The following is a 15338-nucleotide window of genomic DNA, read 5'->3' as shown; positions in this document are numbered from 1 at the left end:
AAATGATTGATTAGTTAAATGGTTAACTAGTTGACTAATAATAATACTGAAAGAATTGAATTAGAATCAGTGTATGTGTTTCTTATTGGCATAATAACCCTCCCAAAATACAAAATCTGTTTCAGTACTCAAGTTCACGTCAAGAATCTTGCAGACCAAATTCAAAAGTGTTAATTTAAATTTATCATTGATAAATGTAATTATTTTAAAAAATATAAAAGTTCCATGGCTGGAATTTTTTAGTTATGTATTTTGTGACCAGTGCTAGAGTGCACCTTTCACAAATACTTAACTCTGATAGTCCACCTAGTTGTAAATAGGTGCCATAATAAAGTGTAGTTTACTCTTCTCAATAACAATGACACTGTATAACTAACAAATATATTAACCCTTTTATTAATCCATCTTTCTATTTTAAAGCAATTTTAATTAAAAACTTCCATAAAAAATTCATGCTAATTCATATTCCAAACACCAGCTTAGTAATGCTGGAATTATTTTGCACTATCTTTATTGTTTTCAAAATTAATTGAATGAAAGGCAGCGTATTCCAACAGAAATATGGTTACAAAAAGTTTAAAGTGATCTAAATTAAAACTTACTATCAAAATTTCACCTTAATTTATGTTCCAAACACCATCTAATTTTATTTCTTTATTACCCACAATGGGTTAAACATAGAGGGGACAAACAAGGACAGACAAAGGGATTAAGTTGATTATATCAACCCCAGTGCATAACTGGTACTTATTTAATCAACCCCGAAAGGATGAAAGGCAAAGTCGACCTCGGCGGAATTTGAACTCGGAACGCCACAGCAGACGAAATACCACTAAGCATTTCGCCCGACATGCTAATGTTTCTGCCAGCTTGCTGCCAAACACCAGCTTAATAATGACAAAGTTATTTTACCTAATTCTTTATTATTTTCAAAAGTAACTGAAATGAAAGCAGTTTATTTTAATAGAAATATGGTTATAAAAGGGTTAATGTACAATGCTGAGTTAAAATCCTTCCAAGAACTAGAAGAAGGCCATGGGACAACCACTTAAATTTCTTTTTTTCTACAATATTGACATTGTAATGTTTGATACACTAGTACTTTGTGTGTTATATTTTTTGTTTTAACAAATACATAATGCTGTGCTTGAGGATACCTATTGAGTCAAGTACATCAACATCAAAATAAATATCAAGTGGAAATTGTAGTTGTGATACCTGTGCCGGTGGCACATAAAAAGCCCCATCCGAACGTGGCCGATGCCAGCGCTGCCTTGACTGGATTCTGTGCCGGTGGCACGTAAAAAGCACCAACTGATCATGGCCGTTGCCAGCCTCCCCTGGCACCTGTGCCGATGGCACGTAAAAATCACCCACTACACTCACAGAGTGGTTGGCATTAGGAAGGACATCCAGCTGCAGAAACACTGCCAGATTGTACTGGAGCCTGGTGCAGCCTCCTGGCTTCCCAGACCCTGGTCGAACCGTCCAACCCATGCTAGCATGGAAAACGAACATTAAACGATGATGATGATGATAATGAAAATCAGTGCACTCCATTTTTTGTTTTGTTTATATATATATATATATATATTGTTTATATACATATATTGTTTTAATTAAAAACTCTGGATTTATCTTTTATTGTTCCTTCTTGTTTCAGGTGAGAGATCTTACCAGTGCGAGGAATGTGGTAAAACATTCCTGCATCAGCGTTATGTCAACGCACATGTTCGCCGTATTCACAATCTCAGCAGACCTTTCAAATGTGAATATTGTACGAAAGCCTTTGCTCACAATTGCCACCTCACAGAACACATTGCCATGCATTCCAGGGAGAAGACTTGAATGTGAAGCAATGACAATCCAAATCTCTCCATCCAACTTTCTCCATAAGTAGGACCTAGTTACAGCCATCTTCTGATGAATCTGCACATGACTTCTATTTTTTTTTTCTTTGTTCTCCTCAAACATCCTCCTCATTCTCTTTATTCAAAAGACTGAATTGAAATGTCTGTTTAGTTTTTAAAATATCAATGATTCCCCTTTAGCATACTTACATATAAAAGTTAATGAGTCTTTACACACACACACACTCACATTTATATATATATATATATATATATATATATATTATATATATACATACATAAATATATATATACATGTGTATGTGTGTGTGTGCATTTGTAAGCAAATATGTAGAGATATGTAAAGTATCAGTCAAGTACTAGGGTCAATGTAATCAACTTACCCCTCCCCTGTGTATGTGGGTGTAAAGTCTTATACAACAGTCAGCTCCTCTGTACTTTCTTCCAGCTGTTCTTTCAATGTGTCATTTATGAAGGACATAGAACTGTTCTTTATAAGCTATACTAGATGTTCCATTGGAAAAGAGCAACATAGACAGCATTTTAATGTTCCCATGCTGCTTTATTTATGAGACACCTTGTATATATGTATATGTTTATATATATATATATATATATATATATATATATATATATATATATATATATTATATATATATATATATATATACATATATATATATATATACATATACATATATATATATATATATATATATATATATATATATATACATATATATATATATATATATATATATATATATATATATATATATATATATATATATATATATACACACAAATGTATATGTATGTATGTATGTATAAATATGTATGTGTCTGTTATATAAATGTATAATATATATAGAGACACACATATATACACAGGGAGAGAGGAGGAATAAGGTTTTAAATTAGAATCTTTCTATGCTCTGGACTTTTTTCTTAAATTAATATTTTAGTTTTAAATCCTTTAATTAAAGAATTAGATAACTCAATAATGAAATATAACAAACAACAATTTTAGAGGACGGAATAAGAATAGAATTATAAAATGATAAAATTCAAAGTCAAAATAGTTACACTGAGAGTTATAGCATTTTTCTCTTTAAAATTAAATTTCCAGTTATGTAGATAAATTCCTAAAATGATTTATTGTTAGAATAATTTAAAGTATCCAAATTAATATTGAAAGAATCCTTACATTCTTGTGTTCTACCTTATTATGTTTAGCACAGTCCAGTCTTTGATCATCTTTATTGTATTGAAGCCTCAGTAGAAACCAAGAAACCAATCAAAGAGATACACAGACAAACACATACATACACAAAGACACACATGTGCAAATACATGCACATACACATACATATACACACACATACAAACATGCACAAATACACACACACATACATGCACACATGTACATATATGCACACATGTATCACAGCACTATCATAGAACACAGGCTTCAACTCAGCATGGCATAAATTATTCAATTGAATTTAAATAATCCAATCTTTGAGGATTACTTGCCTTAACCCTTCTGTTACCATATTTCTACTGGAATATAGTGATTTTGTTTCAACTAGTTTTGAAAATAATGAAAAATTTAGTAAAATAAATTTGCCATTATTTAGCTAGTTTTGGGAACATAAATTAACATGGAATTTTGTTGGAAAAGGGTTTTAAGTTAGATCATTTTAAAATAATGAATTTGTATGACAGAACTAGACACAGTCATAAGTGAGTTGGTATCAAAAGGGTTAAGGAACCATAGCACAGTTATTAAGCACATTAAAGTCCTATGTTAGTAAGGAAAGATTCTGATTTCAAGCTGTTGTAGAAATATAGGACAGTTGAAGATTATCAGAGGACTGACCAATTAAATTATAAGGTGGATATGAAAATACATGCAAAAGTGAAAGTCAAGATTCAGAAATTTAAAGCATATCCATCTGGTGTTTTTGCTACAGTGGCAGGAGGGGTGGATACATTTAATTCAGTCTTTTGTTTGTTTGTTTTTTTTTTTGCAAAATGTCATTACCAAAATTTCTTTTTTTTTTTTTTGCTAAGTTTTCATAATGATATTAATTACACTAATTATTGAAATTCGTTTCCTTTTGAAATCCTTTCTTTTATTACAATGTAATATATATTATTAGGACCAACTTCTTACTAAAGCCTTTACTTAACTATTGAATAACAATATTATTACTATTATTATTTAAGTGGTGAGCTGGCAAAATTCTTAGAGATATTTTGACAGTCTTTACATTCTGAATTCAAATCCCACCAAGGTTGACTTTGCCTTTCAGAGTTGATAAAATAAGTACCAGTTGAGCACTGGGGTCAATGTAATCAACTATACCCCTCCCCTCAAATTACAGGCCTTGTGTCTATGGTAAAAAGGATTATCCTAATATTATTAATATTAAGGTGAGGAGCTGGCAGAAACATTAGCATGCCTGACAAAATGCTTAGCAGTATTTCTTCCAGCATTACATTGTGAGTTCAAATGTCAGTGAGGTTGACATTGCCTTTCATCCTTTCAGGGAGGATAAAATAAATACCAGTTGATTTCTGGGGTCAATGTAATTTCAAGCCTTGTGCTTATAATAGGAGAAAGGATTATTATTATTAATATTTATAAGGTGGTGAGCTGGAAGTATTATAAGAGTGTTGTAAAAAATGCTTTATGGTATTTCTTCTTGATCTTTACATTATGAGTGCAAATTGCACCAATGTCAACTTTGCTTTCATCCTTCTGGGGGCATGGGGATGTGGTCAGTAAAATAAAGTACCAGTCTAGTACTGGCATTGGTTGTATCAACTAAATACTTTCACCCTCAAAATTGCTGGCTTTGTGCCTAAATCAGAAACCCTAAGGCAGCTAGCTAGCAGAGTTGTTAGAGTGTAAGAAAAACTACCTTGTAGTATTCCTAGTATTTTACATTTTGAGTTCAAACCCCACAGAGATATATGTTGCCCAACATGAGATTGATAACCTGGCAAGTACCGGGGTTGACTAACCCCCTTCTCCTCAAAATTGCTGACCTTGTACTTAAATCAGAACTCATTATTGTTTTTATTATTATTATTATTATTAATAAGGTGGTAAGCTGACAGAATCATTAGAGCACCAGGCAAAATGCTTAGTGGCATTTCGTCCGTCTTTATGTTCTGAGTTCAAATCCTGCTGAGGTCAGCTTTGCCTTCCATCCTTTTGGGGTCGATAAAATAAGTATCAGTTGAGTGCTGGGGTTGATGTAATTGACTATCCCCACTTCCCACCAAATTCAGGCCGTGTGCCTATAGTAGAAAGAATTATTATTATTATCATCATTATTATTATTATTATTATTATTATTGTTATTATTTTTCAAAAAACCCCGTGTTTTCAGTTATTAATATTTCTCAGCATTAATTAATCAAATGTGCTTCCTGCAGATTTCTCAGTAAGATGGTTGATTGGATTATTTTGATATCCCTTCTGATTTATATATATATGTATATATATATATATATATATATATATAACTTCATCAGCATAATGTCCACACACACACACATACTGAACACACAATTCCTTTATATTAACATAATTGTGACATAATATATTAATTTGATATAAGCAGCATAGCTTATATATAGCTTATAAGCATTCAAAACCATTTATATTTACTTTGTGCAAATAAATAGTAAGATACACAACCCACACACTCTCTCTCTCTCTCTCTCTCTCTCTCTCTCTCTCTCTCTCTCTCTCTCTCTCTCTCTCTCTCTCTCTCTCTCTCTTATGCATTCTCATGTATATCAGAAAGTGTATATGCCACATTTCCATTGTATCAAGTGTATATGAAAGATTGATGAAACTTATACACATCACCTGGACCAAACACAATTGTTTGTATGTCTAGATGCACACTCACACACACACACACATATAAAGTAAAAGAAAGGTGTAACATACAAACAAAATTTACTTCACACATCAACAACACACACATACATACAGCATATATACATATATAATATGTATGTGTGTACGTATGCACAAGTCTTGCACTTGTGAGTAAAATCAGATACACACACCCATACGTTATATTTTATTTATATTAATGTTCTATACACATTTTTCCATAGTAAAAAAGTAAAAACAAGGCGAGAGAAATGAGTTTATTATCAAAGTTTACAGAGAATTTGGCTTGGTTTTGTTCCCAACATATATATATATAGATATATATATATATCTATATATATAATATATATATATATCTATATATATATATAATATATATTCACTTTCTTTTGGCTAAACATGTGAGCTGATATTTTGGGCTGACTTTCTGCGTCTTGATAGAAAATTGGCAAATGGCAGTTGAATCTAGTTGATTGAAGTATGTGGAACCATAATTATTCAATTCAGTGGCAATCTGAGAAATTGTCAATAATTCCTGACTCTCTGCAACTCTAAAAACTGTTAAAATTTAACAGAATACTGGTCTATATCAGAAAAAAAAAAGGAAAAGAAAAGAGAAAGAAAGCAAATTTTTTTTTGTATACATTCTTGATAAAAGGAATGTTTTCCCCAGACTTGTTGGCCAAATATACTCTATTTAAAGGGTGAACATATGCTTGCATATATATGTGTGTGCGTATATATATATATAAAATTTTGTCTGTATCATTTTACCAATGTGATTTATGTATATAAAAATGAGAGCATACACAGCACATTTTGTCATTTTTCAAGTATTACACAATGACTTTTGCTTTCCAAAATGGATTGTATATTTATTAAATGGAAGTTCTTTAATTTCATTCTTGAAATAACCCTTCTACTTGCTTCCTAACCGATTAATCCTCCCACTCCGAAAGATCTTGCCCTATTGCAGTAAGAGATACATTCTTACACATTTTTTTACATCAATGTCTTGAATGCAGCAGCATTATTATCTATCCAACAAACCAAAGTCAGGAGAAGACCAATGGATAATACTGTGGGTTTTAATTGGTGTTAACATACACAGAATAGAAAATAAACCAGTTAGAGAAAGGAACTATAACTCAAGGTATGTGAGAAGTATTGCTATGTAAAATATGTTCATTATGTTCAACTATGTTATTGATGATTAGGAAAAGAAATGACGAAAATCACTGAAGCATCAAAGACTTGGAAATTGAAGAACCACAGTGTGATGTCAGAAAAACGTAATAAGGTGTGATGGTTTATGAATGACTCTGATATGGTTAAAATATTGGTGAAAACTTTCACTTGCATCCCATTTTCATGAATTCACCAAATAGGGCTTTTGTTTTGTTCTTTTCATCCCGTAGTCTTTGAGGAATGAAATAAGATTATCTTCTCCACTAATGCATAAATGACGCTCAATCATGTTACAAAACATTAAAATGTTTAAAATTTCTAAAAATGTATTTTGACAACTTAAGACAATCTCTTTCTCATAGATTTATATATGCATATTATATTGTATATATACATATTTACATACATGTATTCACATGGATGCATACACATGCATATATATATATATATATATATATATATATATACATATACATATATATGTATATATTTACACACACACACACACACAAATATACACCCACGCACATATAAATCTGTGTGGGGGGTGAGTGTGTGAATAGTAAAATAAATTTCTTTTTGATGTAAGTAGAAGTATAAAGAAATGAAACTGAAATTACTTTAGGAGTCTTTATAAATTTTATTTGCAACAACTAGTTTTGTAATGTTATGATTTCAAAAAAGTCAGTGTCAGATGAGGGACATAGAAGTTTATTATAACTGTCTCAACAGTTCAAATTCATTTCTTTATATTACACACACAAACACCCACCCACACAAAGTATATATGGATATCAATTATATGTGTATATATGCATATACATACATATATATATATATATATAATATATATATATATAATGTATATCTGTGTGCGCATGTGTGTGTATAATATATATATATATATATATATATATATTATATATATATATATATATATACATACAGAGAGAAAGAGAGAGAGAGAGAGAGAGAGAGACTAGTGTGTGTATATCTATATATACTGTACATGTCTGTGCACATTTTGTCAGAAATGTTCCAAAACAGTGCAAAGAAAAAGAAACCTACACCTTTGTTAATCAAATGTCCATATTTTCCATGATTTATATTTTGTATTTCAGTGTGTGTATATTTGCTATTTTAGGTGATTTATAAACTGAGATATTCTTTTCCTGCAATATTATACATATATATATATGTGTGTGTGTACATAGATGCATACATATACACACACACACACATATATGTACAAACATGCATACATATATACATACATATATGGCAGTCCTGGTTTAGGACAAATGTTGATGTAATTTAGCCCCAGGAGACATCGTCTCCAGCTGGCTATACGACACAATCTGTGTCCTTATACTTTCAAACAAGGGAATCTAGAACCCCCACTCAGCTCAAAACAAAATCTGTGTATCGCAATTTCTGGGTGATGAAGGGAAATAACTCGGAAATCGTGATACACGATACACAGATATTGTTTTGAGCTGAGTGGGGTTCTAGATTCCCTTGTTTGAAAATATAAGGACACGGATTGTGTCGTATAGCCAGCTGGAGACGATGTCTCCTGGGGCTAAATTACAGCAACATTCGCCCTAAACCATGACTGCCATGTTATGTTGGCAAAAATCTTTACTCCATATATACATGTGTTTCACAAGATAACAATATTTTTCTTTATCAATATTGTTGTTGTTGTTATTATTATTATTATTATTATTATTAATATTACTATTACTATTATCCACACTCATCACCGTCATTGGCATCATCATCATCATCATCATAATCATCAGCTTTATCATTACAACATACCCTGTATCAATTTTAAATGTTTCTGGCTTTTAAGAATTGCCAAGGTTTCTTGACCAATGAAATACTTTTAATTATATGTGTAGATTTAATCTGTAACTTTTATCAAACATCTGTCTATGTATCTCTCTCAATTTCTTTTGTTTGAATGATATGGACAAAGGAAAGTAGACAAGGAAGTCAAAATTGAACTATTTCTGTCTGTTTGAAGAATCTGCTTTATGATTTATGCTAGTGTACCAAAAATGTAATCTTCTTGTTTTCAAGTCTTTTGCCTGAATCCATGTGTATGTATGAATACATAAATTATATATACGCATACATACATGTGTTTATACATACATATATATATATATATATATATATATATATATGTACATATATAAGTGTATATCTATATATGTATATACAATCCAACAAACTCCATACATACAGAAACATATATACATACATATATACTTCCATGTATATATATATATATATATATATTCTAAAGACTAAAAGACTCCGCCGGTTACGACGACGAGGGTCCCAGCTGATACGATCAACGGAACAGCTTGCTCGTGAAATTAACGTGCAAATGGCTGAGCATTCCACAGACACGTGTACCCTTAACGTAGTTCTCGGGGATAATCAGCGTGACACAGAGAGTGACAAGGCTGACCCTTTGAAATACAAGTACAACTCATTTTTGCCAGCTGAGTGGACTGGAGCAACATGAAATAAAGTGTCTTGCTCAAGGACACAACGCGTCGCCGGGAATCGAACTCACAACCTTACGATCATGAGCCGAATGCCCTAACCACTAAGCCACGCGCCCTCACTATATATATATATATATACACACCTACACACAAATGGAGAGAGAAAGAGAAATATGTTTATATATAGATTTTCATGTGTGAGGTGGGGTAGGGGTGTGGGTGTATATATATGTGTATATATATATATATATATATATATATATATATATATGAATTACATATATACACATATATTTATAGACATATAATCTCTGTGTGTGTGTTTACACATGCATATTTATACTATGTTTACATACACCCATAACCCATATTTGGTTTTGCTTTTAGGTTATTTTGTTCAAAATTGAGTGAAGGAGTATTCAATACACATTACAAAGTAAATATTTATTTCTATGAAGCTGGCAATACACTCCAGAGATACTCAGAGTTTCTCACTTGGTGCATTTGATTTTCTCTTGACAAAATGAACATTGTCACTCAAAGGAAGACAGCCTTAAGGTTGACACTTCTTCATAGAACTTGTGTGTGTGTGTGTGTGCGTACATGAGCATGTTATATTTATAATTAATTGTATAATATTCAAGCTGATATAAATTTAATTATTATAATTATATTCTTCTATAATTGTTGATAATAACAAAGCATCAATGGTAATGTTGACATTTTATCAGCTGGTTAGTTTAATGATTCTCAAGTAATATACATCCAAACAATCTAATTTTTTATTTATTGATTCATTTATTTACTATTATTATTGTCATCATCATCATCATCATCATCATTATTTTTATCATTATCATTATACTCCATGCAACAGATGAAATACTAAAATAACATCAGAAACAACAAATACAGTATGCAGACATAATTCTACATTTCCAGAAGACAATGCTACACAAAAGTGTATGAATGTGCAAAAAGCTGTTGAAAATATAATAATAATAATATAATAATAATAATAATAATAATAATAATCATTATAATAATAATAATAATAATAATTGTAATAATAGTAATAATAGTAATAATACTTTCTACTGGATTAAAATTGCTGGACTTGTGCCAAAATTTAAAGCATTTATTATTATTATTATTATTATTATTATCTTTACTATTTTGTACTTGTGGACAGACACTGTTTTGTTTTTTGTTGTTTTTTTCAACCAATTTTTATTATTCTGTTTCTTCTTTATTCCATTCCAAAATATAAATTTCTACTTCTCTAGAATGTTCATGAAATCCAAAATTTAAATAAAAAATACTTTACCAAACCGTATACTTTAAAATGAGACTAATTCAATGGTGTATCTATTTCTAACAAATAAATGCTTAACTTGCTTTTAGAAAAGTCAAACTGTCAACAAATTAACATTCATCATCATCATCATCATTATCATCACCCCCACCCTTTATTATCATCATCATCATCATCATTGTGATGTCTGCTTTTCCATGTTTGCATGGTCAGTTGGAATTCACTGAGGTAGATTTTCTACAACCTGATGCCTTTCCTGTCATGAACTCTTACCTGTTTTCAAGCAAGATATTATTTTCTTATGGCCAGCTATGTTTTTATGATAGATTTGAAAGAAAGAACAATTCTTGCTTACAACTATTATATAATGTCAAAGCTGAGAGTACAGATAAAATTGTATCTAATGACAATGTAATGGCTATATGCAATAAATGCTCACTAAAACTGACTTGAACTGTGACTATAACAAAAGTGGTGTTGTAGCTGCATAGCAAAGAATGGCTATAAGTGGTTCATCATTGAGTAGATAGATATATATTTGGAAGGAAAAATGAATAAGCAAAATATGTATCACTGTAGTGAACAGAATTTATAATTCAAACGTAATTTCAGAGTTGTTGGAGTGAATAAAGGTTTAAGAAGTTGTGCATAAAGCCTCTTATGTTCCTCTTAATACCTTTTGGTACTGTCCCCAAGACCCCAACAATAATTGGCACTGTCTTCACCTTTTTCATCTTCCACAGTCAGGTTGCCTTGTATTTAAGAGGATTGTATAGGTCAACTTCCCGGCCTTCCTTCTTAACTATTCATAGGCATGCAATGTCATATTTGTGACTCAAATGGCATGCAACACTATATTCATGAGTCAAATGTGCATGCAACAGCATTGTTGTTATTGGTGAGCTGGCAGAATCATTAGCATACCAGCTAAAATGCTTTAGTGGCTCTTCATCCTTCTTCACATTCTGAATTCAAATCTCACTGAGATCAGTTTTGACTTTCGTCCTTTTGGAGTCGATAAAATAAGTACCAGTTGAACACTGGAGTTGATGTAATCAACTTATCCCCTCCCTGAACTTGCTGGCTTTCTATCAGAATTTGAAAACATTATCATCATCATCATCATTATTATTCTTATCATTATTAAGGCAGAATCATTAGCATGTTGGGAAAAATGCTTAGTAGCATTTCATTCATCTTTACATTCTGAGTTCAAATTCCACTGAGGTTCCCTTCAGGGTTGATAAATTACGTAGTGGTGAAACAATGGGGGTGGGGTTGATATAATCAACTTATACCCTCCCCCAAAATTTCTGACCTTGTACAAAAATTTGAAATCATTATTATTTTTATCAATTTAGTCAGCTCCCCCCCCCCCATCCTCAAGAAAAATAAATTATGGCTTTGTGCCTATAGTAGACTAAATGCTTAGTGGCATTTTTTCTGTCTTTACACTCTGAATTAGAATTCTGCCAAAGTCAACTTTGTCTTTCATACTTTCAAGGTTGATAAAATAAGCACCCTGAAGCATTGTTGCTGATGTAATCAACTAGCATCCTCCCCTAAAATTGATGGCCATGTGCCAATAATAGTAATTATTATTATTATTATCATTGAGTGAGAGAGCTGCATTTGCCATCAAAGTAACACTGGGATACAAATATACGAAGCCCAATATACCCATCATGACTACCCGTCTGATAAGGGTACACCAGACATATGAATCACAACCATATGTGTGCTACATGTTGATCTTATATCAAGATAAACAGGACATGACCTTACAGGTGGGGCCTAATTAGAATTTTTTTCAGGTTGAGTAGCCCATCCCACTCAAAATTATTATTATTATCATTATTATTATTATTATTATTATTATTATTACTACTACTACTACTACTATTATTACTATTATTGTTATTATTATTAAATCATTATTATTCAGAATTAGTTATTACTATAAACTAGGTGACAGATTTGCCTTTATTTTTGTGTCATTAAAATAATACCAGTAATATCTAAGTGTTAATTCAGTGTACTGTACCTCTACTCTACCCTAGACAATTTACCCTCATCACTAATTAAAAATAAATCAATATAAAGACTTAATCAATCCTAATGATATTACTTCAGTTTTCTCACTAATAAATATTTTCAGTAATTTTCATTCTTGGACTTATTCTTTTTTTGTTCATTACGTTTCATTGATTATTTAAAATGTAAAACATGAGTCAAAATATTTTTCATAATTTTGCTTAATTACTTTAAATATATTATGAAATTATTAATTAGTTTTTATTTTATTTCTTCCATTCCTATTCTGTTTATTTTGGGTGAAAAATTATCATTTTATAAAAACAATTTATCATTGTTACTTTTTTTTACTTTATTCATAAATAATTTGTAAAATTTTTATTGATTTAAATAATCTCTCAAAATGATTTGTGCAACTAAATTATTGGCAGATTCTGACTGATAATGATTTCTTTAATTTTAATAATAATTCTTTCTTATTCTAGCAGAAGGCCAACAACCTTTAGAGGAAGGGGTAAGTTGATAATATCAACACCAGTGCTCTACTAGTACTTATTTTATTCGCAGGACATAAAGACAAGATGAAATGCTGCTAAGCAGTAGGCCCAAATGCTAATGATTCTGGCAGCTTGCTGCTTTAATAATAATAATAATAATAATAATACCATCCAAACTGAAAAAAACATCTGAAAGCCTTAGAGATATCATACAATCTAGATGTATTGCAAAAGTCGGCATTACTTGAAACTGCATGTATATTGCATAAACTACTGTCTGTCTGAGGTCCTTGTTGTGACTTGACAAACAATACCACCCCTCCCCCGGTAGACACAATATCTTCAATCAACTACCTCACGATATTGTATACTGTGTGACGTCTATAATAATAATAATAATAATTGTTTCAAATTTTGGCACAGGGTCAGCAGTTTTTTGAGGTGGAGGAAATCAATTACATGACCCCCAGTACTTAACTGGTACTCATTTTATCAACCATGAAAGGATGAAAGGCAAAGTCGACCTTGGTTGAATTTCAGCTCAGAATGTAAAGATAGATGAAATGTCACTTAGCATTTTGTTCGACGTGTTAATGTTTCTGCCAGCTTGCCACCTTAAATAATAATAATAATAATAATAATAATAATAATAATAATAATAAATTTTCAACATTTTATAGCCAAAAACTTTTTAAAAATCAGAATCACAGAAAATGTACTCTGGCTTAAGACTTCTAACTGTCAGAAATTTCAGGGAAGAATACAGTCAATTTAAATTGATTCAAGGATCCCAGAAGATGAGTGGTACTTATTTTATGAATCTCCCATGTGAAAGGATCCAATATAAAATTGATCTTAACTGGATTTTATCTAGGGATTTGAAAGGAAACTAAATGGATTATTTACTGGGTTCTTTGAGAAGTTTTCTAGTGTTGTCTAATCTACACAACTAGCTACTCCTTATAAACAGTTAAGCATTCCAGCTGTATGATTGGAGAGCTACTGACTTATTGTATTTATATATTGTAAGTGACTAGGTATTCCACAGACACTGATTCCACAAACCCTTTTGTTACAGTATTACAGTTGGAACACATTGCCAATTGATTTTGAAAATAATGAAGAATTTAGTGAAATAGCTTTATCATTATCAAACTGGTATTTAAGCTGGCTTTAACAAATAATGATAATGATAATAATTATAATTATAATTTTTGCTACAAGATCTGTTATTTTGGTTACACAGACCCTAGTATTTGATTGGTAATTTGTCTTTCAACCTTTTCAGGTCAACAAAATATGTACCAGTTGAGTGCTGGAATTGTAGTCAATTAATTCTTCTCTCTAAAATTGCTGGCCTTGTGCCAAAATTTGGAACTATAATAATGTTTCTGATTTAGAGGCACAAGCAATAATTTTGTGGAAATGAATTAGATATCATTGATCCCAGTACTTGACTGGTATTTTATTTCATCAGTTCCAGAAGAATAAAAGATGAAGTTGACCTCAGCATGATTTGAACTCAGAACATAAAGAGAAATGCCACTAAGCATTTTTGTCCAATGTGTTAACAATTCTGCCAGCTGACCATCTTAAATGTTATAATAACATTTCATCTTACATGTAGCAGATTTAATTCTTTGTAAAATTCTGGTTTCAAAGGCTAACATTGCTTTTAATCCTTCTGTGGATATTAAATTAGGTTAAAAATCAATATTTAGGTATTTGAATAAAGATAGGAAGATACGTAATTGAAGATTTTCTTTCTAGATCTATGAAGGTGATATAGAAAGAGATGAAGTGAGGGGAATATGATGAGGTAGGTAAGAGGAATGAAACCAATAACAACAGCAAATGTAATTAATAATTATTATAATCCAAGCATTTATAACTTCAAGGATCTCTATATACAGGATGACACTTGAAAGCCATGGGTTGATAACTTCAGTTCAAGAGTTCTAGTGACATTGTTATAGAAACTCTGAT

At 31.0% G+C, this 15338-nt stretch overlaps 1 protein-coding gene across 2 annotated transcripts in view; it reads left to right on the top strand.

Moving 5' to 3' along the window:
* The window catches only part of LOC115212344 (zinc finger protein with KRAB and SCAN domains 1-like), a 69617-nt gene extending 67522 nt beyond the window's left edge, over positions 1–2095 (top strand). For both annotated transcript variants that reach the window (XM_036502741.1, XM_029781210.2), the window contains exon 3: positions 1664–2095. In XM_036502741.1, the coding sequence (XP_036358634.1) occupies positions 1664–1848 (185 nt within the window). In that variant the 3' untranslated portion in view covers positions 1849–2095. The remainder of the gene's footprint in view (positions 1–1663) is intronic.
* Positions 2096–15338: the final 13243 nt, after the last annotated feature.

Source organism: Octopus sinensis, linkage group LG5, assembly GCF_006345805.1.
Source record: "Octopus sinensis linkage group LG5, ASM634580v1, whole genome shotgun sequence".
Classification (NCBI taxonomy): Eukaryota; Metazoa; Mollusca; class Cephalopoda; order Octopoda; family Octopodidae; genus Octopus; species Octopus sinensis.
Note: the sequence above shows the minus strand (reverse complement) of the source record. Positions and strands in the feature narration are given on the sequence as shown.